The sequence below is a fragment of the Dryobates pubescens genome, chromosome 7, assembly GCF_014839835.1.
Source record: "Dryobates pubescens isolate bDryPub1 chromosome 7, bDryPub1.pri, whole genome shotgun sequence".
Taxonomy (NCBI): Eukaryota; Metazoa; Chordata; class Aves; order Piciformes; family Picidae; genus Dryobates; species Dryobates pubescens.
Window position 1 is genome coordinate 27,781,062 of NC_071618.1, and position 25,955 is coordinate 27,807,016.

At 43.8% G+C, this 25,955-nt stretch overlaps 1 protein-coding gene across 8 annotated transcripts in view; it reads left to right on the top strand.

The window, feature by feature from the left end:
- Positions 1-25,955, top strand: part of KLF12 (KLF transcription factor 12) — a 291,208-nt gene that overhangs the window by 78,453 nt on the left and 186,800 nt on the right. For 6 of the 8 annotated variants that reach the window (XM_054163016.1, XM_054163020.1, XM_054163022.1 and 3 more), the window contains exon 2: positions 863-926. The exons of the other annotated variants lie outside the window; for them this stretch is intronic. In XM_054163016.1, the coding sequence (XP_054018991.1) occupies positions 906-926 (21 nt within the window). In that variant the 5' untranslated portion in view covers positions 863-905. The remainder of the gene's footprint in view (positions 1-862; positions 927-25,955) is intronic. 8 annotated transcript variants of the gene reach the window in all.

Sequence of the window (25,955 nt, forward strand, 5' to 3'; positions counted from 1 at the left end):
TGGAGGTTGGGAAGAAGTTCTATACAGAGAGAGTGATTTGCCATTGGAATGGGCTGCCCAGGGAGGTGGTGGAGTCACCATCACTGTAGGTGTTCAGGAGGAGACTTGATGGGGTGCTTGGTGCCATGGTTTAGTCGTTTAGGTGGGTTGGATTGGTTGATGGGTTGGATGCGATGATCTTGAAGGTCTCTTCCAACCTATTCTATTCTATTCTATTCTATTCTATTCTATTCTATTCTATTCTATTCTATTCTATTCTATTCTATTCTATTCTCTATAAACATTTTTTTTTAATAGATTCACATGAAAATATAACTAAAGTAATCCGTAGGAAACCTTTCAGGAAATAAGTATTCAAAATTGGTAATGTCTTGCACAGTTATTTTCCATGGTTGCAGTGCTGATAGGGCTCACTAATAAATGTATTTTGGCTTTTAATGTGTTATTATCCAGATATGTCATATTATATGTGGGAAGCACATTTTGAAATAGCAGCAGAGAATATTCAAGCTCGGTAACTGCTGGAAAGTTTACCTGTACAAACATAGGGTACTGATATAGAATGGGCCCTGAAGACTGATTAAAGCAGTTAGGATTTAGTGTGCTGAAGTAGCAGCTCAGGACTTAGAAGCGCTGAGAGCAGTGACTGAAATTGTTGGTTAAGAAGAAACAAGGTTTTCTCCAATGCATTTTTTTGTCATGTTTCTGAAGTTTTATTTAAAGTTATTTTAAACTTTGTTGTTATGACCTCTGTTTTACTGTGTCCACAATTAGATTTTATTTACGTATAGAACAATACTTGAGAAACTAATGAACCTTTAAAACCCACATCCATTAATTTATTTCATCTTTTCCTTTTCAGGATTGAAGTGGAGCTAAGGACGGATGGTTGACTGAATATTCATATGAAGAGGAAAGCCATAAAAGTTGGTTGACATTTTTACAGCCATGGGCATTTTACATGTTACTGCTATTATCAAAAACTTGTATCATGTTACAAAATGTAATAGATGAAATAGTGATCTGAGCTTCACGTGACATATTGTCCTTGAGGCAGGGGAGTACTAGAGCTTACCACAGCTGTAACTTAACATTTTTCTGACCAAACCTGGATGTGCAAAGGAAAGTTTAATAGTATGTTAAAAAAATGGGTCATTCTTTTGAAGCCAGGTGTTTGAATGGGCTGATGCAGAGTGGTGCTCATTATTCTTAAGTGCAAGGATGAAGCGGGGACTGGGAGATGTGTTGTCTTTCATTACAGCTATGGGCTATGAAGCTTAATAGGTTGTCGAGTGGTACTCAAATGCCACTTTGACAGTGCTGTTTAAGAAGTCAAATAGGATATGATACCTTTGGATGTAGCTTGGTGCTTTGTTTTCTTATGATAGAGAGATGGCTGTCTTACAGTGTTCTTTTTCTGTGCTGGTTACAAAGGAAGAAGCTGTTAGTGGTCCTCCACGCTGTCCTGACTTTATTGTTACATTTTGTAAGATGATGAAATCTAAAGACCTGGACATCTGTCAATCCAAATTGTTGGTAATTGTGATCTACAGGCGGTGGATGCAGTGGGACGTTAACAGATTCCAGCCAGCACCATTTAAACAATGCTGATGGTGCCTATGGGTTGGCACCAGAGCAGATGAACTGCAATGACAAATGCAGGGTGTGGTGCAGTGCATTGCAGGGTGCAGTCCAGTGGGATGCTGCACAGCAGCTCAGTTAAATAAGGCACTTTGGAAATGCTATTAGGCAGGGAGTAGTTCAGGAGGACAAAGGTTCTTTACTTATCTCAGCAATGATTTGTTTTAAATTGACAGAATAGAATAGAATAGAATAGAATAGAATAGAATAGAATAGAATAGAATAGAATAGAATAGAAGAAACAAGGTTGGAAGAGACCTTTAAGATCATCATGTCCAACCCATCATCTAACACCACCTAATCAACTAAACCATGCAACCAAGCACCCTATCAAGTCTCCTTCTGAACACCTCCAGTGATGGTGACTCCACCACCTCCTCGGGCAGCCCATTCCAATGGGCTTTTTGTTTTAGTGGTTCTGAAGTTTTACAATTTACCAACAACTGACCTGGGTACAGAAGAGTTGAATTCCTTCTTGAATATGCTCTTTAGAGTTTCCAGCAGGTGGTGGACATGCTAATCCTAGCTAGTTTCAGATTCACTAGCAGTGTAAGTTTTGAGGGAATCTTCCATGTTCTTGAATCCAGTCTTCCAAAATAACAGTCAATGAAACAGTCTTTAGTTCAGAAGCATCCATAACACATCTACTTTTTATACCATAGGACATGGGAAATGTGATCATCCTACAGGAACCAAATGTAAACCCTAAGAGAGACACTGAGTTGTATTAGTAGCTCTGCAGTGATGTGCACAACTTCTCTGTGGAATGGGGGACTTACATGCCTAGATATGAACCAGCAGTTGTCGCCTGCTAAAACAAGAGCACATTGTTTTAAGGAGTTTCTCTTTAGTTTGCAGATGTGTTGGTGTCTGCTGTCCATACCAACAGCTTGGAATGGGCAGGCATCTTGGGGTAACAAACATTTCCCCACTCAAACCTCCTGGTTTATGAATAGCAGAGTGAAAAAATGGTATCATCCAAACCTTTCTTACCTCTTTCAGAGCTGCAATTGATAAAATCCTGTATGCACAAACTTGGGGAAGCTCTTTACTGGCAGAAAGTGTGAAAGGCGCAAAGATCAAACTAATTACCTGTAAGCTATCTCTGGGTATTGTTATGTTACAATGGAATATTCATGCTCTCCAGAAGACAGCACAGAGCAGTAATTTCATAGTGTGGTAATGTTTTTGCACTGAACTGAGGAGAAACAGAGCTAGACTAAGACTGTATTCCAGATACTAGAGTACTGTCTTTAGGTATTTGGCCTGGAAAATGACACCAGGGCAGAAAAACTTAAGGATTTGTCAGATCCTTGAGAGAGGCTGTCGTAACTAAAGTCTGCACAGAGGAGGGAGAGTACCCACATCTGGCTAATGCAGAAGACTCCTGAATGCATGGCCTTTTCTCTACCTTTTTTCTTTTGTTTTTTTTAAAGGCTGTAGTTGCTTGGGAGATGCAGCAGTGCTAGGTAGCTCTGTATCTCTGTTCCTTTCCCTCCTTTTGCCTTTCTCATTCAAAGCAGAGTAGTGACAAAAGGAAGAACAGTAAACAGGGTGACCTCTTTCATGCCAAGCCATAGTTCCACTCTCTCATGCCCTGCTAATGACATCCCACAGTAATTGTGGGGAAGCTGCATAAAATATGTGCAGATAAAGAAGCGGATACTGAGTTATTTCTTCACGTGTTTTCTGTTTGGCAGTCTTTGCAAACCTAGAGCTCTGAATCCAGCTGTTAATCCTTTATATGAGGAGAGGACCATGATGAAATGTTGCTGAATGAGAGAAAAAACTTATGTGGAGGATTTCCAAGTCCAAGGTTGAAAATTCCTTTTGTGAGAAGACTGATTCCAGAAAACTTAAGTCATCGAGGTGGAGAAGGCTCCGCTGTGGTCACTGTTATAAGTTGATAAAGTTCTGGCTCCAGTCAGAAAGAGATTGGATTTCACTAAGTACCCAAAGCTTTCCATTGCTAACATGAGTACCTTGGCATATCAAGCAACAAACCCAAAGAAGTTGGGTTGCATTATCTGTAAGTTGTATTAGTGTGTTTTAGATTTTTGTTGGTCTGCCTCATACCATATCATAATACATGTAAATGTGGTTTTAGAAAAATAACTGACATCTAAGCATATATGCAACTAATGGAGACAATCTGAACATCATTTTTTCTGTCTCACGAGGTCAGATGAATCTTTCCCAGGATAAAAAAGAAATATGCAAAATAAGCCTGATGGCATACATGTATATTGAATTCATGTAGTTTATGATCCTTCTACTTTTTTCACAATAGCAGTAACTGAATCCAGAGGTTCAGTTCTTTATTGAATCTGACATTTAAAATGTATGCTTTTTTACAGTGATGGAATTCAGATGTGTGGAGGTGAGAGGTGGTGTTACCAGCAGGTCGCGGAAGGTTCTCCTCTACCTCTACCCTAGTGAGGCCACATGTAGAATACTGTGTTCAGTTCTGGGCTCTCCAGTTCAGGAGAGACAAGGAGATACTGGAGAGAGTCCAATGGATAGCTGCAATGGCGGGGAGTGCCTCTCTTAGGAGGAAAGGCTGAGAGATGTGGGCCTGTTTAACCCAGAGAAGAGAAGACTGAGAGGGGATTTTGTCAATGCTTATAAATTTGTGAAGGAGTGGTTGCCAAGAGGATGGTCACAGACTCTTTTTCAGTGGTGGCCAGTGATAGGACAAGGGGCAAAGGACACAAATTAGAAAATGGGAAGTTCCACCTAAACATACGGATAAGCTACTTTCAGTGTGATAGAGCACTGAAACAGGCTGCCCAGAAAAGTTGTGGAGTCTCCTTCTCTGGAGACTTTCAAAACCTGCCTGGATGTGTTCCTGTGCAACCTAGTCTAGGCAAACCTGCAGGAGGGTTGGGATTGCTGTACCCCAGAGGTCCCTTCCAACCCCACCATTCTGTGATTCTGTGTGAAACCAGAGTAGGACCTAGTAAGGAAATGGGTAACTGGTAGGGAGGAAATAGTGATCAGGAAGTCTCAGGCAAAACAAAGATTAAGGCTTCAAAACCAAGTAACTGAAAGAAGGTCAGAGATTGAAATTTAAGGGGAAGATGTTCCTCAGATTGGAAAGGCAAGTCTGGGTTGTACTTAACAAGCAGTCTTGGTTGCCATCTCCCACTCACCCTGCTTTCGTGAACAGCTTGTAGAAATGCTGCTGGATGGTTTGTTTCACCAGGCCTAATGTTGTTCTAAGATGTTTATAATCTTTTGAACATTCAACTGTGTTGGATTCAGTTGTGTCAGCGCTGGGGCCCATGCTCTTTGACATCTTTATTGATGATCTGGATGAGGGCATTGAGTCCATCATCAGTAAATTTGCAGACGACTCCAAGCTGGGAGCAGGAGTTGATCTGCTGGAGGGTAGAGAGGCTCTGCAGAGGGACCTCGACAGGCTGGGCAGGTGGGCAGAGTCCAACGGCATGAGATTGAACACATTCAAGTGCCGGGTTCTGCACATTGGCCACAACAACCCCATGCAGAGCTACAGGCTGGGGTCAGAGTGGCTGGAGAGCGGCCAGGTAGAGAGGGACCTGGGGGTACTGGTCGATGTTAGGCTGAACATGAGCCTGCAGTGTGCCCAGGCAGCCAGGAGGGCCAATGGCATCCTGGCCTGCATCAGGAACAGTGTGGCCAGCAGGAGCAGGGAGGTCATTCTGCCCCTGTACACTGCACTGGTTAGGCCGCACCTCGAGTACTATGTCCAGTTCTGGGCCCCTCAGTTTAGGAAGGATGTTGACTTGCTGGAACGTGTCCAGAGAAGGGCAACGAAGTTGGGGAGGAGTTTGGAACACAGCCCTATGAGGAGAGGCTGAGGGAGCTGGGGTTGCTTAGCCTGGAGAAGAGGAGACTCAGGGGTGACATTATTACTCTCTACAACTACCTGAAGGGAGATTGTAGACAGGCAGATGTTGATCTCTTCTCCCAGTCAGCCAGTACCAGAACAAGAGGACACAGTCTCAGGCTGCACCAGGGGAGGTTTAGGCTGGAGGTTAGGAAGAAGTTCTACACAGAGAGAGTGATTGCCCATTGGAATGGGCTGCCCAGGGAGGTGGTGGAGTCACCATCACTGGAGGTGTTCAGGAGGAGACTTGATGGGGTGCTTGGTGCCATGGGTTAGTTGTTTAGGTGGTGTTGGATTGGTTGATAGGTTGGACACGATGATCTTGAAGGTCTCTTCCAACCTGGTCTATTCTATTCTATAGCTGCTTATTTTTTAAAAGAGGTGTATGTCCTAAGCCCAGGAAATACTGTCTGACAAATGTAATCTGTGTGCCATCTCTTTAAAAATAAACAACAAACATACCAAAACAAGAGCTAACTTTGGCTCAGTTGTTTAGAGGGAGGGGCTTAATACATGGGAAAGTAGAATAGAATAGAATAGAATAGAATAGAATAGAATAGAATAGAATAGATCTCAACACTCTCCCACCTCTGATATGCCCTGTGTGGAGCTCAGTATAGGAGGGTGCAGGTCTTCTGAGCTGCAGGCTAGATACATGGTGTTGCACAGTGGGACCCAGCTGGTGCAATGAAGGGACAGAGCTGCTATTCAGGGTGACCTTGGCAGGGACTTCATCAAGTTCAGCAAACTGAAAACTTCTGATCTTGGGGTAGGACAATTCCATCCTCCTGACTTTGGAGCTACCCTCATTTTGGATAGCATTTGGACTCAATGGGCTTTCAATCTTCGCTTTTTCTGTGACTGTTCATGATAAAAATTAATGTTTTCCTGTTTTTTTATTTGTTTTGTTTTGAGTGTATTTTGAGGAAGTTTTGTGATTGTGATAATATTAGTTACAGTGTGCTGATACATTTGGATTTTTCTGTCAGCTGTCACCTCCATATTTATTACAAACAAATGCATTTTTCCTAGAAAGTCACTGCTTTTAAGTGGTCTTTCACATCTAATGTCATTCAATGGATTCTTGGAGTATAATTATGATTAGAAACATCAACAGGATAAAATATTAATCTCAAGAGAGTTATTTTGCACTAGCCTTTCATCCATCCTTTCTGTCATGTTCTTTTCAGTTTAGATTACTCTCAGGCAAAGAGGCTGTAGTTTGATGTTTTGTCTCAATTCATTATGATTATAAATATCTTGGATAAAACAGTGTAACAAATGACCATTTAAAAATGACTGATGGCCCCATTCAGCAAGGCAGGGAGACTGTGAAGTTGTTTTTAGTTTCCTCTCTTGTCTAGCATTTATCAAGATGTGTCACTTAACAGTCAATTGGTGGTTGATATTTAATGACTGTTTCACAGTGTAAATAGATAGCGTGCAATTTGTTTTTTGAAGCCCAGTCATAGTCTTAGGGTCTAGACTGTGCTTTTCCTGAGAGAGGCATGGGATCCTTGAGGTCCCTTCTAGCCTGATACTCTATGATTCTATGAGGGATCTTTTTTTACTTGCTGTCACTAAAAGATGTAAAACTTAAGAAACTATAGACTGGGAGGAAAACTTTTCCAAAATCTTCTATTCGGGAGAGGCAGGGGCACCAGAGACTTTATTTCTTTTTCTGTTCCTTACGCTGACTGCTGCATGTTGTGCTCTCTTGGGCTCCCATCCTTTCCTGTCAGGTACTGGTGGGGCTGATGGTCTGCTGGGGAGCCATGCATAGAGTGGTGTAGCCTCCAGGTTTGCTTCCTGCTGGCTCAGCCTTGCTGGGAGGTGGGGGGAGGTGGTCTTGGAACTGATCCCCATAGCTGAAAAATTGTGGGCGGGTATCCAAAGCGCATACACACACAGAGAGACACAAAATCACTTCATCAAGGGCCAAGTCATATTTAGTTCTTGGCTTGTGATTTGACCCTGTTTAAATCAAGTTGAATTATGATCCTGAGTGTTTTGTCCTACTACTTTATTCCTGCCAGTGTCTATTGTAACCGTTGCTTATAAGATTCCTATATTAAAAATACAATATCTTTTAGAAGCTTTACTTCTATGGTTGAAGATAGCTGTGGGCTTTCTGCACTCTCACACTACAAAAAGGCAATGGAGGTAGGAGTGGCTTGGGTTAGACTTTCCCCTGTCAAATCCTGGTTTCTTGTTAAAGCAAAGTTTGAGGCTTTAAAATCAGTAAGTACAGAGCTCTTTAAATATAGTAACTAAGGTTATTTTTTTCGAGTAGTCAGTGCAGAGCTGCCCAAGAGGCTTTGCTCAGAATCAGGAGAAATGTCTCTGGTTCCGCAGCGGTGTGCAGGGTTTGCATCCCAGTGGCTGCACACCTTTCTGCTTGGAACTGCTGTGGGATGTTTCAGGTGCATTGATTTTTGCACTAATTCGTGAATTAAAGTCCTATTTATTAAACATTTTTTTTTGAAACGGGAAGAATAGAGAGTTGCATAAAAAGGGCTGGCAGAACCTTCATATGAGGTGATGTGTGGAGGAGTAAGGCAGCCTACATTGTAGTGCAACTCACAGGAGAGTAATTAATCCAGAATTGATAAAATGTGATGAAAATGTAGAATATTAAAATACCAGAGTTCTTTTCAGATTCATGTAATTGACACTAGTAAATGTCATTTTAAGGGGAAGGCATATCTTGCTGGTGTCGCTAAGATCACTTCTCCATAAAGGGATAGGTGATGATGATGTCTGTAACTAGTAAATTTTGGATAGAGGTGAAAGCTGTGTTTAAGGGCCTGCTTCAGCACCTATTTAGAATCGAATCAAATAGAATAAACGAGGTTGGAAGAGACCTTCAAGATCATCGCATCCAACCCATCAACCAATCCAACACCACCTAATCAAATAAACCATGGCACCAAGCACCCCATCAAGTCTCCTCCTGAACACCTCCAGTGATGGTGACTCCACCACCTCCCTGGGCAGCCCATTCCAATGGGCAATCACTCTCTCTGTGTAGAACTTCTTCCTAACCTCCAGCCTAAACCTCCCCTGGTGCAGCCTGAGACTGTGTCCTCTTGTTCTGGTGCTGGCTGCCTGGGAGAAGAGACCAACCTCCACCTGTCTACAATCTCCCTTCAGGTAGTTTTAGACAGCAATAAGGTCTCTCCTGAGGCTCCTCTTCTCCAGGCTAAGCAACCCCAGCTCCCTCATCCTCTCCTCACAGGGCTTGTGTTCCAAACCCCTCCCCAACTTCGTTGCCCTTCTCTGGACACGTTCCAGCAAGTCAACATCCTTCCTAAACTGAGGGGCCCAGAAGTGGACACAGTACTCGAGGTGCAGCCTAACCAGTGCAGTATACAGGGACAGAATGACCTCCCTGCTCCTGCTGGCCACACTGTTCCTGATGCAGGCCAGGATGCCATTGGTCCTCTTGGCTGCCTGGGCACACTGCAGGCTCATGTTCATCTGACCATCAACCAGCACCCCCAGGTCCCTCTCTGCCTGGCTGCTCTCCAGCCACTCTGACCCCAGCCTGTAGCACTGCAAGAGGTTGCTGTGGCCAATGTGCAGAACCCGGCACTTGGATGTCAGGCAGGACCTGCCCTTTTTAAATCCATGCTGGCTAGGCCTGATCCCTTGGCCATCCTTTAAGTGCTGTGTGATTGCACTCAAGATGACCTGTTCCATGATCTTGCCTGGCACTGAGGTCAGGCTGACAGGCCTATAATTCCCTGGCTCATCCAACCGGCCCTTCTTGTGAATGGGCACCATGTTGGCCAGCCTCCAGTCCTCCAGGATCTCTCCGGTGAGCCAGGACTGGTGAAAAATGATGGATTTGTGTAACTCAGTGCAGTAGAATGCCTGTTAAACTACTTCTACAAGTTTAGTAATCACACACCAAGCCTCACAATCAATGTGTTTAATAAGATTCCACTGTGTTTACTAATAAAAATTGTGAGAAGGTATCTATTAACTTGTAGAAGTTAAACTCTGCCTGTGGTGAGTGTCCACCTGTAACTGTGGCTTTGGTTTTTAAAGTTTGGGGATCTGGGAGGCATTTGGTGAACTTTTGTTTGTATTTTAAAGTTGTATAAATGGAAGTCTTCATGTTGGAATGTTTTGAAAAAGATGAGAACAGGGATATCAAAAACTAGCCTGTGATCATAAAATAACAAATAAATTTCTAATGCCTGCACAGGCATCCTTGGTTCCCATTTCTGGTATTTGAAATGTGTGGTGTGTCGATGTTCCTGTGCTGGGAGAGAGAAGACATGCACTGTTACAAGCAGAGTTCATACTTCTTGGGAAGAGCAGAAACAGATGCCACTGCCTCTTGTAGTCTCCAAAATGCATGTTTTAGGTTATATGAAAGAAACTTAGTAATGTGAGCATTTCTTCAGTTGTAGCCACAGATGCATTTAGTACCTTGAGACTACCAGGCCTAAATGTAGGACCATATCTGCCTTGCTGAGCGCATCCACTTCAGGGAGCAAACTGTGGCTGTGGTGTGAGCCATACCAGGTTCCTGTGTGCCCACTGGCCAGGGTTAGCTCCCTCCATACTACACTTGCCACAGGAGTATGTGTGTCCTCCTGTATCTTTTGTGCTGCTACTGTTGCTCATTAGTGTTATTGGAGACAATTGGAGGTCCACGCTGTGAAAGAATAGAATAGAATAAACCAGGTTGGAAGGCACCTTCGAAGTCATCGTGTCCAACCTTTCATCTAACACCATCTAATCAACTAAACCATGGCACCAAGCACCCCGTTAAGTCTCCTCCTAAACACCTCCCCAGGCAGCCCATTCCAATGGGAAATCTCTCTCTCTATGAAGAATTTCTTCCTTACATCCAGCCTAAACTTCCCCTGGTGCATCTTGACACTGTGTCCTCTTGTTCTGGTGCTGGTTGCCTGGCAGAAGAGACCAGCCCCCGCCTGTCTACAACTTCCCTTCAGGTAGAGAGCAATAAGGTCTCCTCTGAGCCTCCTCTTCTCCAGGCTAAACAATCCCAGCTCCCTCAGCCTCTCCTCATAGGGCTTGTGCTCCAAACCCCTCACCAGCTTTGTTGCCCTTCTCTGGACATGTTCCAGCAAGTCAACTGTTGAGTTTTGTGGGCTCTTGTGTGAGGCTTTGTGCATGGATCTGAAGGAGGAGGCTTGGAGAGCTCAATAGCACCAGTCAAAACTAGTAGAGGTTTGTCCACAGTGTTACTAGACAACCCTGGAAGAATCAGTCTCTCAGACCACAGGCTGGATTTGGAGGAAGCAGTCCAGGCTAGAGCTGGGATGTGAGCTGAGTATACTGGTTTAGCTTAGATCAGGAAATGCTTCTGTGAATGTCCTAGCCTGGTGTGTTTTGATTCATCTGACAGCATGGTCTTGGGTTGTGTAAGCAAGGTGGCTTTTGGAAGAAACCAAACCAGGACAGGTGTTCCAAAAAGCTTACTTAATCTGCTCTGATTTCTCATGGGCTATGAAAAGGCATAGGCTGTGTTTATCTTCAGCTAAACAGAGAAGATCCCTTCCTGTTGCAATAATGCTGCTTGCTGAGGGAGATTCAGACTCCTGGTTCTGCTAGGTGAATGTTCAGGGATGCTCTGGTTGAGACTTCAATGCCCTTGTTAGTTTAGTGGGGGTTTCCAAACCAGCGTCTGTTTCAGACCAGTTTCTTCGGTTTCTCTTTCAGCCTTACTACTCCTGGTGAGGACTAGTTACAAGTAACAGGAGTCCCCAGGGAGATAGATCTCAAACGCCTGGATTCATTCCTTTCAACTTCAGTAGTTTTGCTGCAGGCTCCCATCATCCACTAGTCAGCAGACAGCAAGTAGGCATCTCCTGTCTTCCTATGGGATTTGTATGTCCTGCCTGGAAGAACAGACATCTCTGCTTCTAAGCTATGCTAGCACAGATGTAGTGAGTACACCATGCTCCACTTTGGAGTCATTCTCCAGTCCTTGGTTTTTCAAAGCATTCCTGAGCATCCTTGCTCTAGTAGCCTGACTTCTTTGCTGTGGCACATTCTCATGGGAATTGAAAGAGCAGTTGCCGAGCTCATTTCACCTTTTATTCCTAGAGCACTTAGAGAACAATTATACTAATTCTAATAATGACTAAATTTATACTACTCCAGAGAGGGAAGCGCGAGGCATTTAATTTCAAAGTTGTTTGACAAGACCATTTTAATGTGTGTATTTTCAGAAGTATGACACAAGTTTCCAAAGCACCTAATGGGGAAAAAAATGTTTAAATTCATACTCTCATGTTTTTGGTTTCCAAGAAGCTGAATACTTCTCAGTTGTTAGGCATGAGCGATCAAATAAAGCAAGTTTAACCCAGAGATTTGCAGGACTTGTGACTTCTGCTTGTTTGTTAATGATCTGGTTATTAGTTATCAGGATGTATGTTTGCATGGAAAAAAATGATACATCTGTTGTGGGAGGTATTAATTCACAATATCATGAATTAGCACAGCTAACTGCATTTTAGAATCACTTTTTACTTCTCAATGGGAAAGGAAGAGCCTCATGGTTCTTGGTCTGCACAGTGGTGCTGATTAAGATACATTGAAGAAGAAACTATGAAATACTACATATGCGTTTTTTGTTGCTTTCCTTTTCCTATGTATCTGACAATAAACATTTTAGTGCTATAAATAAATGTATTTGGATTTTTAGTATTTTTGACATGCCATAGACAGAATAATGTCAAGCAGTGGCAATTTGTCACTTCTGATATGAAAGGCATAGAAGAACGTGTTAGAATTCAGTAGCTAGCACGTAAGGAGAAGGCAGTTATTTTAATGCTGATAAGCACTGCTAACAGACCTGAATAATGCTACCACTGGATATGGTATTTCATATACCCAAGGACATGTGTGTAGAAGAGAAAATAAGCTGCTGTTACTAATCTGAATCTTGACCCACACTTGCACTTCCTACATGGTACTTCATGTGTACTTCTGGCCTGCATCAGGAACAGTGTGGCCAGCAGGAGCAGGGAGGTCATTTTCCCCCTATACACTGCACTGGTTAGGCCACACCTTGAGTGCTGTGTCCAGTTCTGGGCCCCTCAGTTTAGGAAGGATGTTGACTTGCTGGAACATGTCCAGAGAAGGGCAACAAAGCTGGTGAGGGGTTTGGAGCACAAGCCCTATGAGGAGAGGCTGAGGGAGCTGGGGTTGCTTAACCTGGAGAAGAGGAGACTCAGGGGTGATCTTATTGCTGTCTACAACTACCTGAAGGGAGATTGTAGACAGGTGGAGGTTGGTCTCTTCTCCCAGGCAGCCAGCACCAGAACAAGAGGACACAGTCTCAGGCTGCACCAGGGGAGGTTTAGGCTGGAGGTTAGGAAGAAGTTCTACACAGAGAGAGTGATTGCCCATTGGAATGGGCTGCCCAGGGAGGTGGTGGAGTCACCATCACTGGAGGTGTTCAGGAGGAGACTTGGTGGGGTGCTTGGTGCCATGGTTTATTTGATTAGGTAAGTTGGATTGGTTGATAGGTTGGATGCGATGATCTTGAAGGTCTCTTCCAACCTGCTTGTGTTGTATTGTGTTGTGTTGTGTTGTGTTGTGTTGTGTTGTGTTGTGTTCTATTCTATTCTATTCTATTCTATTCTATTCTATTCTATTCTATTCTATTCTATTCTATTCTATTCTATTCTATTCTATTCTATTCTATTCTACTCCTGGTGATTCATTAGGTCACATTTGTGCAGAGATTCCATGATGAGTCGGGTAGGGGCAAGTTTTCTGCTTGGAGGCTGTCATCTTCTTTTGAACTTCGCTATTTGCTTAGGGATTTTTGTTGTTTCAGTTCAGTTTGATAGCAGTATGCTACAGCTGCAATTGCTGCAGTCAGCTGTGATGGACATGTGGGCATAGCTTAAGTGAAAACAAAAGCCTTGCCTTTCAAGTGGTATAGGTAAACATACACTGGGTTTCTACCTTAATTTCCAAGTAATGTAGAAATATTTGAGTATTTTTTTTTTTTTATTAGGGAAAAAACCACCAAGAAATAAAACACATCAAAAAGGATGTCCTAGAAATAGGGAGATTCAAAACATTATTTTTCTTTGGCTGTATTTTCTTGGATTTGGAGATGATGCAACCCCAACCCCCCAAATTTGGAGTTAAGTCTGAGTTTTGTTTAAAACTTTGTGAACTTGGGCTTTGATGATGAAGAGAGATGACAGTGAGACTCTGGCTTGCAAATGAAGTAGTAAGGAGTTTCTGTTGGTCTCAGGAAGATGAAAATTAACTTCGATGTGTAGGTCGTCTTATTAAGTGCAGTGGAACTGAGATGATGTTTGCTGAACTACTCTGTGGAGATTTACATAATGGATGAGCTACAGGAGCTCTAGGCAGCATGGCAGTAGAGTTTATTTTATCGCAGAATGTAAAACAAGTGAATTGCCTTAATAATCTCTCAGAAAGCAAGGATAATCTTTTTTTATTTGCAGAAAGAGGCCAGAGAGCTTGTAATATCCTGGCTGTTCTTGTAAAAGGAGCCTAACCTTTCTTTTGAATAATCTGGATCCTTTTAACTGTCATAGTATCTTATTCAGGACTTCTAAAGCGGTTCAGGAGCGGCAAGCGACGTGCATCTCTGTGAAAATACGGCTTTTATGCAGTAAAAATATACCATCATGGCTTGATAAAAGAGGCTCATAAGAGACTGTGTAATTATCCTAACTGCTACGTATTTAAATATATGGAAAGCATTTATAAACCAACCTCACCTGCTATTTATTTCTGTGGTGGTAATAATAGTAATTTCAAAAGTTTTAGAACCTTCATAATTTCAAGGTGGGTGTATGTTGGAAAGAAGTTTTAATATTAACATTTAGAGACAGTCTTTAATTTACTCAAACCAGTTCACCCACTTGGGTGGGTGTGGGTGGTATATTTTTTTTTCTGCCTCAGCTGATGATACCTTTTCAGTATTGAAAATGGACAAAGAGACACCGGAGAAGTATAATGGTTACATGTAAATGGTAATAACAACACCTAACTCTTGTTGTGCACTTCTCAACAGTGTATTTGGCTTCAAGCAAGGATTTGACTATTATTTTACTCTGAATATAAATGTGCCATTACTCTTCAGTGTGTAGTAACAGTTTGTTAAGATCAAGGCTACTTAACCATTTCTGCCTGAAGGAAAAGATTTACTGTTGGGCATAGCAGGCTTCCAAAAGAATGAATGATGTCCTCAGTTTCCAGTTTCTGTGAGCTATATGCAACTTAAGAATCTTTTTGGTATTAAACTGATGTCAATTGCTGCTACTTTTAGGAAAGTCTGGGCAAGTAATTAATCATACAGTGTTGCACAGCTTAGATATTTATTTGCCTAATATTAAATCAGGTTACTGGGGAGGGACTTCTTCAGGTATCAGGTAGTGATAGGACTAGGGGGAATGGAATGAAGCTGGAGGTGGGGAGATTCAGGCTGGATGTGAGGAGGAAGTTCTTCACCATGAGAGTGGTGAAGCCCTGGAATGGGTTGTCCAGGGAGGTGGTTGAGGCCCCATCCCTGGAGGTGTTTAAGACCAGGCTGGATGAGGCCCTGGCCAGGCTGATCTAGTGTGGGGTGTCCCTACCCATGGCAGGGGGATTGGAACTAGATGATCCTTGTGGTCCCTTCCAACCCTGACTGATACTATGATACTGGATAAAAGGGACAGTTACTTGAATGCAGCATTCCATGAGCATGGTTAGTTTCTTCTTTTTAAAATTAAGAAACATAGAATATTCCCAGTGATTTCAGTAGTGATGGAGAATACCTAGTCAGTCTTCTAAATGCACTGTGCTCTGCTTTTAATTCCAGGGTGCAGATTTGGATTAGATCTGCCAAATATACTTGATATATTGGATAGTGACTATTATTTATCTGCTGATGTACAAATCTTTTTTTAATCAATTTGTTTTTCTGGCTGGGCTTCTAGGAAACTAATTATTTTTGTCTAGTCATAGATTTCTATCAGTAACAGTTACTGCAGTATAGAATTAACCAAGTTGGAAAAGACCTTCAAGATCATCAAGTCCAACCTATCACCCAACACCTTCTATTAAACTAAACCATGGCACCAAGTGCCTCATCCAGTCACCTCTTAAACACCTCCATTGATGGTGACTCCACCACCTCCCTGGGCAGCACATTCCAATGGCCAATCACTCTTTCTGTGAAGAACTTCTTCCTAACCTCCAGCCTAAACCTCCCCTGGTGCAGCTTGAGACTGTGTCCTCTTCTGTTGGTGGTTGCCTGGGAGAAGAGCCCAGCCCTCACCTGTCTACAGCCTCCCTTCAGGCAGTTGTAGACAGCAATAAGGTCTCCCCTGAGCCTCCTCTTCTCCAGGCTAAGCAACCCCAGCTCCCTCAGCCTCTCCTCATAGGGCTTGTGCTCCAAACCCCTCCCCAGCTTTGTTGCCTTTCTCTGGACATGTTCCGGCAACTCAACACCTTTCCTAAACTGAGGTGCCCAGGTATGCAAGGGAAGACACCAAAGTAATAACCTGTTTGCTTATATTTGCTGGGGTCTGTCCACGTAGTGGTCTGCTGGGATCAGAGAGGAAGGAATTTTTTATAAGGACAGAGTTGTTTTCATCAGAAAGCATTTTAAAACATTGAAATTCTTCCACCGCAGTGCCTCTGAACTCTCCCATGTGGGAATCCTTAGAGTAAATAAATAAAAGATCATACCAGCAAATGTGATTTTAAAGTGTCTGTAACTGTTCCCCAAACAGCACTAAAATCCTAAATAAGGTATGAGCAAGGCAAGTGAGGGGAAAAGTTCACTTCAACTTCCAGATTTTCCAACACACTATGTAATATAAGACCCTAAGAACAAGGAAGGGGATCCTGAAGAATTGTAGTGTCTGAAGGAGTCCTTTGGTTAGGACAGCTTCCTCAGACCCTGCTTCTTCAGAGCTTACCCTACTTTGTGATGTGTGTACATTTATCTCAGGGAATAGTCTTTCATTTCTAATCCAAACATGAGTGACCTTTAAGTATTTGCCTATGTGCATATCTAGTAAGTCAGGGATGAAAAAAAGGGTGTTTTCCATGGATGACTGAGAGAATGTTGCATTTGCAAAGGAGCCTAAGTGCTGCCCAGGGTGGCTGTGGTTGTTTTGTTAAATGGTTGATTGTTTAGTTAAAAATCTTGAAGCTTTCAATTTGGAAACTTTACAAGCTGTTAAAAGGGAGAAGAGAGCAAGCATTGTGTTGTCATAGCAGGGAAGTGTCTGCCTCTCACTTTTTCCTGAAATGGCAACTAAAGACAGCTGATAACATTTAAAGTGATAAATCCATATTCCTTGCTAGTGGGTGGTGAAGCTGGACATTTCCATTCTGCATTGACTTGGATTGCTTTGAACCCTGAGGGGCATTGCAGGTATAGCCAGCCAAGATTTTGCTCTGCATGATTGCCTGTTACTAATGTTTGCAAGCTATTGGGGTTTGGAATAGATTACCTGTAAAGGTCACAGAATCAGCCAGGTTGGAAGAGACCTCCAAGATTGTCAAGTCCAACTGATCACCCAGCCCTAACTAATCAACTAGGCCATAGCACTTAGTACCTCATCCAATCTTTTCTTAAACACCTCCAGGGATGCTGATACCACCATCCCTCTGGACAGCCCATTCCAATGGCCAATCACTCTTTCTATGAAGAACTTCTAAGATCAAGTCTAAACTTCCCCCTTGCACAGCTTGAGACTGTGTCCTCTTGTTCTGGTGCTGGTTGCCTGGAAGAAGAGGCCACCCCCCACCTGGCTACAACCACCCTTTAGGTAATTGCAGACAGCAATAAGGTCTCCTCTGAGCCTCCTCTTCTCCAGGCTAAGCAACCCCAGCTCCCTCAGCCTCTCCTCATAGGGCTTGTGCTCAAGGCCTCTCACCAGCTTTGTTGCCCTTCTCTGGACATGTTGCAGCAAGTCAACATCTCTCCTAAACTGAGGGGCCCAGAACTGGACACAGCACTCAAGGTGTGGCCTGACCAGTGCTGAGTACAGGGGCAGAATGACTTCCCTGCTCTTGCTGGCCACACTATTCCTGATACAGGCCCTCTTGGCAACCTGGGCACACTACTGACTCATGTTCAGCCTCCTGTCAACCAGTATCCCCAGGTCCCTTTCTGCCTGGCCACTCTCCACTCTGTCCCCAGCCTGTAGCACTGCACGGGGTTGTTGTGGCAAATGTGTAGAGCCTGGCACTTAGATGTGTTCAGTCTCATGCCATTGGACTCTGCCCATCTGTCCAGCCTGTCAAGGTCCCTCTGCAGAGCTCTCCTACCCTCTAACAGATCAACACCTGGCCCCAGCTTGGTGTCATCTGCAAACTTACTAATGGTGGACTCAGTCCCCTCATCCAGATCATCAATAAAGATATTGAACAGGATGGGGCCCAGCACTGATCCCTGGGGCACACCACTAGTGCCTGGCTGCCAGCTGGATGTGGCACCATTCACCACCACTCTCTGGGCTCGGCCCTCCAACCAGTTCCTAACCCAGCACATAGTGCTGCTGTCCAAGTCATGGGCTGACAGCTTGGCCAGGAGTTTGCTGTGGGGGATGGTGTCAAAGGCCTTGCCTAAGTCCAGGTAGACTACATCCACAGCCTTCCCCACATCCACCAGGCAGTCACCTGATCATAGAAGGAAGTACCTGGCACTGAGGTCAGGCTGACAGGTCTGTAATTCCCTGGCTCCTCCTTCTGACCTTTCTTGTTGATGGGCATCATGTTGGCCAGCTTCTAGTCATCTTGGTCCTCTCCAGTGAGCCAGGAGTGTTGAAAAATGATGGAGAGCAGCTTGGCCAGCTCATCTGCCAGCTCTCTCAGCACCCTAGGATGGACTTGTGGGGATCCAAGTGGCTGAACAGGTCTCTAACTGCTTTCTCTTTGATTACAGGGGAACTGTACTGCTCCCTGACTCCATCTGCCAGCTCAGGAGGCCAGTTGTCTGGAAGACAACCTATCTTGCTATTAAAAATTGAGGCAAAGTACCTCTTCCTTTTCCTTATGTTTTGTTACTATATTTCCCTCCATGTCCAGTCTAAGCTCTAAATGGGCTTTTATCTCTCTAATCTTTATCCTACATGACCTAGCAACATCCTTAAACATTTCCTGCGTCACCTCCCCTTTTTTCCAAAGGTGATACACCCTCATTTTTTCCCTTAATTCATTCAGATGCTCATTGCCCATCCAGGCTGGCTGTCTACCCTGGTGGCTCATAGAATACATGGAATAAACCAGGTTGGAAGAGACCTTCAAGATCATTGCTTCCAACCCATCAACCAATCCAACACCACCTAAACAACTAACCCATGGCACCAAGCACCCCATCAAGTCTTCTCCTGAAACCCCCCAATGTTGGCGACTCCACCACCTCCCCCAGCAGCCCATTCCAATGGGCAATCACTCTTTCTGTATAGAACTTTTTCCTAACATCCAGCCTGAACCTCCCCTGGCGCAGTGCAGCATCTTCCAGCACACTGGGACAGCCTGTTCCTGTTCCTTGAAGATTTCTTTCTTCGAGCAGGTCCAGCCCTCCTGGACCCCTTTGTTTTTAAGGGCTGTTTCACAAGGTACTTTCCGAGTTAGTTTGCCCTCTGGACGTCCAGAGTGGAGGTTTTGTTGATGGCCCTCTTAGTCTGGCTGCATATTGAAAACTCAATTATCTCATGGTCACTGGACCCCAGACAGCCTCCAACCACCATATCTTCCACCAGCCCTTCTCTCTTTGTTAAAAAAAGGTCAAGGAAAGCCTTGCCCCGGTAGGCTCACACAGTAGCTGTGATAAGAAGCTGTCCTACATACACTCTAGGAACCTTCTAGACTGCCTCCTGTCTGCTGTGTTAAGTTCCCAGCAGATATCTGTCAGGTTTCAGTTGCCCACTAGGACAAAGGCTGGTGATCCTGAGACAGCCTCCGGCTGCTTATAGAATAATCCATCAACTTCTTCATCCTGGATGGATGGTCTATAACAGACTCCAACCGGGATGTCAGCCTTGTTGGCCTTCCCCCTAATTTTCACCCACAGGCACTCAACCTGATCGTCCTTGATCTCAAGTTCCATGGCGCCTAGAGCCTCCCTTGTGTACAAGGCCACCCCTCCACCCCTTCTCCCTCACCTGTCTCTCCTGAAGAGCCTGTAGCCATTGATTACAGTGCTCCAGTCATCCCACCTCATTTCTGTGATGGCAACTACATCTTAACTTACCTGTTGTAACAAGGCTTCCAGCTCCTCTTGTTTGTTACCCATAACGCATACATTAGTGTACATGCACTTCAGCTGGGCTGCTGGTTTCACTCTTGACTCTCACTTACCACCCTCAGACTCCGTTCTGTGATTCTATTCATCATGATCAGCATGTGAAGTACTTAACTAGTAACTACCATGCAAAATTGCAACCAAAGTTATCCCATTCAGACATTAACTTTGTCTGACCCTGGAGGAGTTGTATGGCAGCTGATGATGATAAGAACATGAAGGATTATTCAGTACGGTATTTTAAAAGGCTTGCTTTGCCTGAGTTAGGGGTCTACGTGACTTATAGTAGTATTACCAGTGATCTCTTGAATTACTGTTGTAATTCCTCAGAGTTGATGAGCAGTGTGACATCTCAGTGTTAGTGTATTCAGGTTAATTTTGTATTTTTTTAGAATACTAAACATAATCCATTGAGTTTTGCAAATATTCTTTGAGGTTGAGAATTTGCTGATTTCTCAGAAAATGGCCACTCACAGAGAGCTGCCATTACTTTAAAACAAACAAACAACAAAATCAAACAAAGAAAATTTACCTGCATGTTTCAGAGACTATTTTTAACTGAAGAATAAATGATGATAGACTTTCAAAATTTTGGCGTAAAAGTGATGCACAGTGGACAGTATAAAGTACATGTAACGCATAGACATAGCTGGAATGCTGGTGAGGGGTTTGGAGCACAAGCCCTATGAAGAGAGGTGGAGGGAGCTGGAGTTGCATAGTCTGGAGAAGAGGAGGGCTCAGAGAAGACCATATTACTGTCTACAACTACCTGAAGGGAGGTTGTAGCCACATGGGGGTTGGTCTCTTCTTCCAGGCAACCAGAAACAGAACAAGAGGACACAGTCTCAAGCTGTGTAGGGGGAGGTTTAGGCTGGATGTTAGGAAGAAGTTCTTCACAGAAAGAGTGATTGGCCATTGGAATGTGCTGCCCGGGGAGGTGTTTAGGAAGAGAATGGATGGGGTGCTTGTTGCCATGGTTTAGTTGATTAGTTGGATGATAGGTTGGACTTGATGATCTCAAAGTTCTTCTCCAACCTGGTTACTTCTCTTCTCTTCTCTTCTCTTCTCTTCTCTCTCTTCTCTTCTCTTCTCTTCTCTTCTCTTCTCTTCTCTTCTCTTCTCTTCTCTTCTCTTCTCTTCTCTTCTCTTCTCTTCTCTTCTCTTCTCTTCTCTTCTCTTCTCTTCTCTTCTCTTCTCTTCTCTTCTCTTCTCTTCTCTTCTCTTCTCTTCTCTTCTCTTCTCTTCTCTTCTCTTCTCTTCTCTTCTTTGATGGACATCTTAACAAGCAGCACCAACAATTACATGGTTTTGGTGCTTTTCAACACAAAACATGAGTTGGGTACCTAACAGATTCTTTGAGCTGAATTCCTGTGAGGAGTGATTTTTAAAGAAAAGAGCCATTTTCCTGAAAGAATTCTTCCTATTCTTTCTCACTTTACATATGAACTGGTGGCTTGGCATGAGCTTTCAATATGAAAAGCATTTCTGTGAATCATCTACATTGACTGAGGGAATTACCCTCCAGATTTGTGTCCAGCATCATTCAGTGTCTGATAAACACTGTCCTTGAAACTACTGGGGCTGTAATTTTAGTGGTTAGAATATTGTAGTAATGTTTATTGAATTTCAGCATCCAGAATAATGACAGAGGTGGTTTGTCATATTATTAATGTTAGGGGTTCAGATCTCTTCAGAAAGATGCAGTACACAGAACACTCTATGCCTGTGCAGAAATCATTGCTTAAAAATACGAGCTGCTTAACCCATCCAGTTCTTGTGGTGCAAAGTAAATCCAATAAAAGCATTTTATTGTATGTGAGACATGGCTAGTGTGGACAGGAAATCATTGTCATCATTTTACACAGGATAACTAAGCCACATGGTGGGAATAAATATGTGATTTATACAGGCACAATTTTATGTCCTAATGAGAAATGTTAAAGATACTAGTTTGATTCAGGGCTTGACATGTGCTGTAAAGGCTGTGTATGATGCTAAAAACTGATTATCTCAGTGCATTATTTCTTGAAAGCCTTGACCTGGGTAAGGTCACTGTACATTTTTAATGGGAGCATGATGCTGGGTTATAAGAGCTGATACAAATAACAATACTTTGTTGGTTCCTCCTGCTGCAAAATGTATGATCAGGTGCACTGACTTAAAGAACACTAATGAGGATTTAAAGACCCAGCAGGGGCACATCTAGCAGTCGCACAAAATTCTGCCAAGTGCTTTTGCGTAGGGCACACCTGATGCAGGACAGAGTTTAGCAGCAGGTAGGAATGTATAGCTTTATTGTATAGCTTGGTGTAGTTCTTTTGTATATTTCAGTGCGAATAACAGTAACTTGCAATGTTCTGGTACTTTGCCAGGCACTGTGGTTTTTATCGTTTGTAAACTCATCCTGGTATGGTGTCCTGCATGGACAGCCTATACTGCTGCATTTTCAGTGATAAAGTAATGACTGAGGGGAAACAAAGGAAGTGGGCTCTGAAGGTATTATTGGAAGTCCAAAGTAAGCTGTAGATGCCATGTGTTGACTGTCCTTTACCTCTGGAGTAAATCACAGGGAGTGAAATGCTGCAGAAATGGTGTCCCACTGTGGTAGTTTAGGCTGAGTGCCTTCTGCTGCTACCACGCATGATACATCTTTGGTGCCCCGGGTGTCCAGCCTGGTGGACACAGGAAGTTAAGTATTTCATTCCCTTAATGTCCTGCTCCCTATAAAACCACCTGCAAACTCCTGCACTTCCTCTTTCTTCCCTCGCTGCCCTCGTGGGAGATGCTCCCTGTCTGGTAATGAAGGGGGAGTTATCTCAAGGCCTTTTAGGCCTGGCTAAACTTAATGCCAAGAGGAAAAGGGGGAAGGGCAATCTCAGATCTGGCCAGCTGAGATTAACCTCATAGTAGAGGGGGGGAAGAAAGAGCCCTGAGGGTTTTGGGTGTACCCTCAGGTGGGGAGAGGGGAGTGCTGGGAGGCTTCTGGGTATGCTTTGGGATCTCTTTTGTCACTGTGCTTGTGGTTCTCTGTAAAACACTCACTGCTTTTTCGTTTAAACTTTCCATCACTTTCTGCAGTCCGTTTGTCTGAGTCTCATTTTTTTTTGCCCTGGTGGGAGGCAAGGGAGGATCTGCCTTCCAACCTACCACACCCACTTAGCTTGAGGTCCCTTTCTGTCAGTGATCTGTACTTTGTACTTGGCAGAGGAATGTGAATTCTTTCTTGCATATGAGTCTTGGGATAGGAATCCTGTGGTTTAGAGCTGGTTTGACTTTCATGTTTTTGGTATTATACTTAAAGAAAAGGTATAGGAATATAAAGATTGCTGTTTTCTGTCAGAGCAAAGGACCATCTACCTTGTATGCTGCTTCTAACAACAGTCAATTGCAGATGGGTGGAAAAGTCCAATCGCTTTTGAACCAATTTTCAGCTCATCAGATAAGTGGATTTGTCAGGCGATCACATTCTGTAAGTGGGGAATTCATTGCTTCTAGTGCTAACCCCATGGATTCTGGTGCAAAAAGGAAGGTGGAAGGAGGTACAGGCTGCAATGGATGAACACAAATACTGTGCAGGCATGCAGGGATGGTGTCAAGAAAGCCAAAGTGCAGTTGAGGTTCAGACTTGGAGGAGATACCAAAGGCAGTAACATGAACTTTTATCATTACATTAGCAGTAAAAGGTCAGACAAGAAGAATGCAGGTCCGTGGCTGAATGGTGTGGGTGAATACCCATAAGGCCAAAATACTCCACTGTTGCTGCCTTCTTCAGCCTTCATCTGTATGGCCTTCTCACAGCCCTCTGTGCTTATAAAATAGGTTCAATTAGCAGAACCACTGGTTATGAAGGAGGACCATGTCCCAGGGATAACATGAAAGGACTCAACCCACACAAGCTCATGGGACCCACCCACTACAGGTGCTGAGATAGCTGGTTGGTGTCTTTATGTCACTCTTCTTTACCATTCTTGAAAGGCCCTGGAGACTATGGGAGACCCTGATGACTAGAATGAAACAGGTGGTGTACTCATCAGAGAAGTCCTAAAAAGACTGGGATGCTATAGAGCAGTCAGCCTCTCTTTAGTCCATGGAAAAAAAAATCACAGAGTGAGTCTTCTGGGAACACACTTCTGGGCACTGTGAATGTGGAGAAGGTGACTGGAAACAGTGTGATTTCACCCAGAATAAAGCATGCCTGACTCACGGGATTGCCACTTGCAATGTAAAGTCACTGGAATAGTGGGTGAGGTGAAAGAAGTGAACACCATTCACTTGAATTTCTAGAAGGCTTTCAACAGTGTCTCAAACAACATTCTTGTACCTGATTTATGGCTGCTACAGCCTGGATGAATGCATAACCAGATGGGTAAAGACTGGTCAGATGTGTGATCTCTGGGGGTCTTAGTCTCTAGCTGTATGCAGTGGGAGAATGAGACACAATGCAGTGAAAACGAGATGGCCAGGCTGGGTGTGAAGAAAATGCTTTTTCTTCCCTATAGGGTTTGTCTCCCAGTTGAGCAGATTGTCCAGAGAGGATCCTTGAGTCCTTTGAGGCTGTTAAGGCCTGACTGGACATAACCCTGAGTGACCTGATCTAACCTCTGAGCTTCACCTGCTTTGAGCAAGAGGTTGGACTGGGGATATCCTGAGGATCCACCTTTTCCACCTGAATTATCCTGGGATCCTAAGCAAAAAAACCCCCAACCCTAATGGGTGTCCCAGAATTTTCCAGGGTAACATAATGTTTTGTGCTGTAAACTGATAGCTTGTACATTAGTTATCTTGCCTTACCCCTGAACACACACTCATGGACTTTCTTTATACTCAAATTAACTATGTTGGGCTGAATTTAGTATCATAGTATCATAGAGTTGGAAGGGACCACAAGGATCATCTAGTTCCAACCCCCCTGCCATGGGCAGGGACACCCCACACTACATCAGGCTGGCCAGAGCCTCATCCAGCCTGATCTTTAACACCTCCAGGGATGGGGCCTCAACCATCTCCCTGGACAACCCATTCCAGGGCTTCACCACTCTCAGGGTGAAGAACTGCTTCCTCACATCCATCCTGAATCTCTCCACCTCCAGCTTCATTTCATTCCCCCTAGTCCTATCACTACCTGAGATCCTGAGAAGTACCTCCTCAGCCTTCTTGTAGGCCCCCTTCAGGTACTGGAAGGCCACAATTAGGTCACCTCGGAGCCTTCTCTTCTCCAGACTGAACAGACCCAACTCCTTCAGTCTGTCCTCATACGAGAGGTGCTCCAGCCCTCTGCTCATCCTCTTGGCCCTTCTCTGGACACCTTCCAGCATGTCCATATCCCTCTTGTAATAGGGGCTCCAGAATTGGATGCAGTACTCCAGGTGGGGTCTCACCAGAGCTGAGTAGAGGGGCAGAATCACCTCCCTTGACCTGCTGGCCCCACTTCTCTTGATGCAGCCCAGGATCTGATTGGCTTTCCGGGCTGCAAGTGCACATTTAGTTTCTCTGGATTTTAGGAGTGTTATAAGGAAAGTTATGGTTTTGTAGTGCTCTATGTGCTACTCATCTGTCTCTTCCTGATTTTTCCCCTCCCCCTCTCCCTCCCCCCCCCCCCCCTTTATTTTTATGGCTATACCCATAGTTACTTAACATTCTCTTTATTCTTGAAGTTACTCGGTTATTGGCAGTAGGTCTGTTCATGTGCAGTACAGCTTTCCAAATGTGTTGGAGGAATCACAGCTTCTCTGAGAATCTGTGGGAAAGGCATGTTGGCATGTGAAACTTTTAATTAGAAATTCTTAAAGCTTAATTAGAATTGCCGTTAGAGCAGACCCTCGTTCCACGGTAATTTATTGCCTATGGAATCTAGCTTGACAGTTTTGTACATAAGCCTTTTGGTCATCCTGTCTTGGGTAAGAAAACACTTCATGTGAGCATCAACTGACGTCTAGAAGTCGATGAGAGCAATACATGATTTTAGATAGTTTTTTTCTCCCCCCACAGTTTTGATGTATATTTATTAAATTCTCCTTGATGGATTGAGGTGCTTGGTAATTCATTCACTAAGTGAGCAGAATTTTCCCTTTAAAAAAAATGTACCAAGTGCTGTCCACCAGCTTCAATATTAATGGTTTGCTGGGGGTATGCACTGAAGCCTTTGAGAGGCAGGAGAACCTC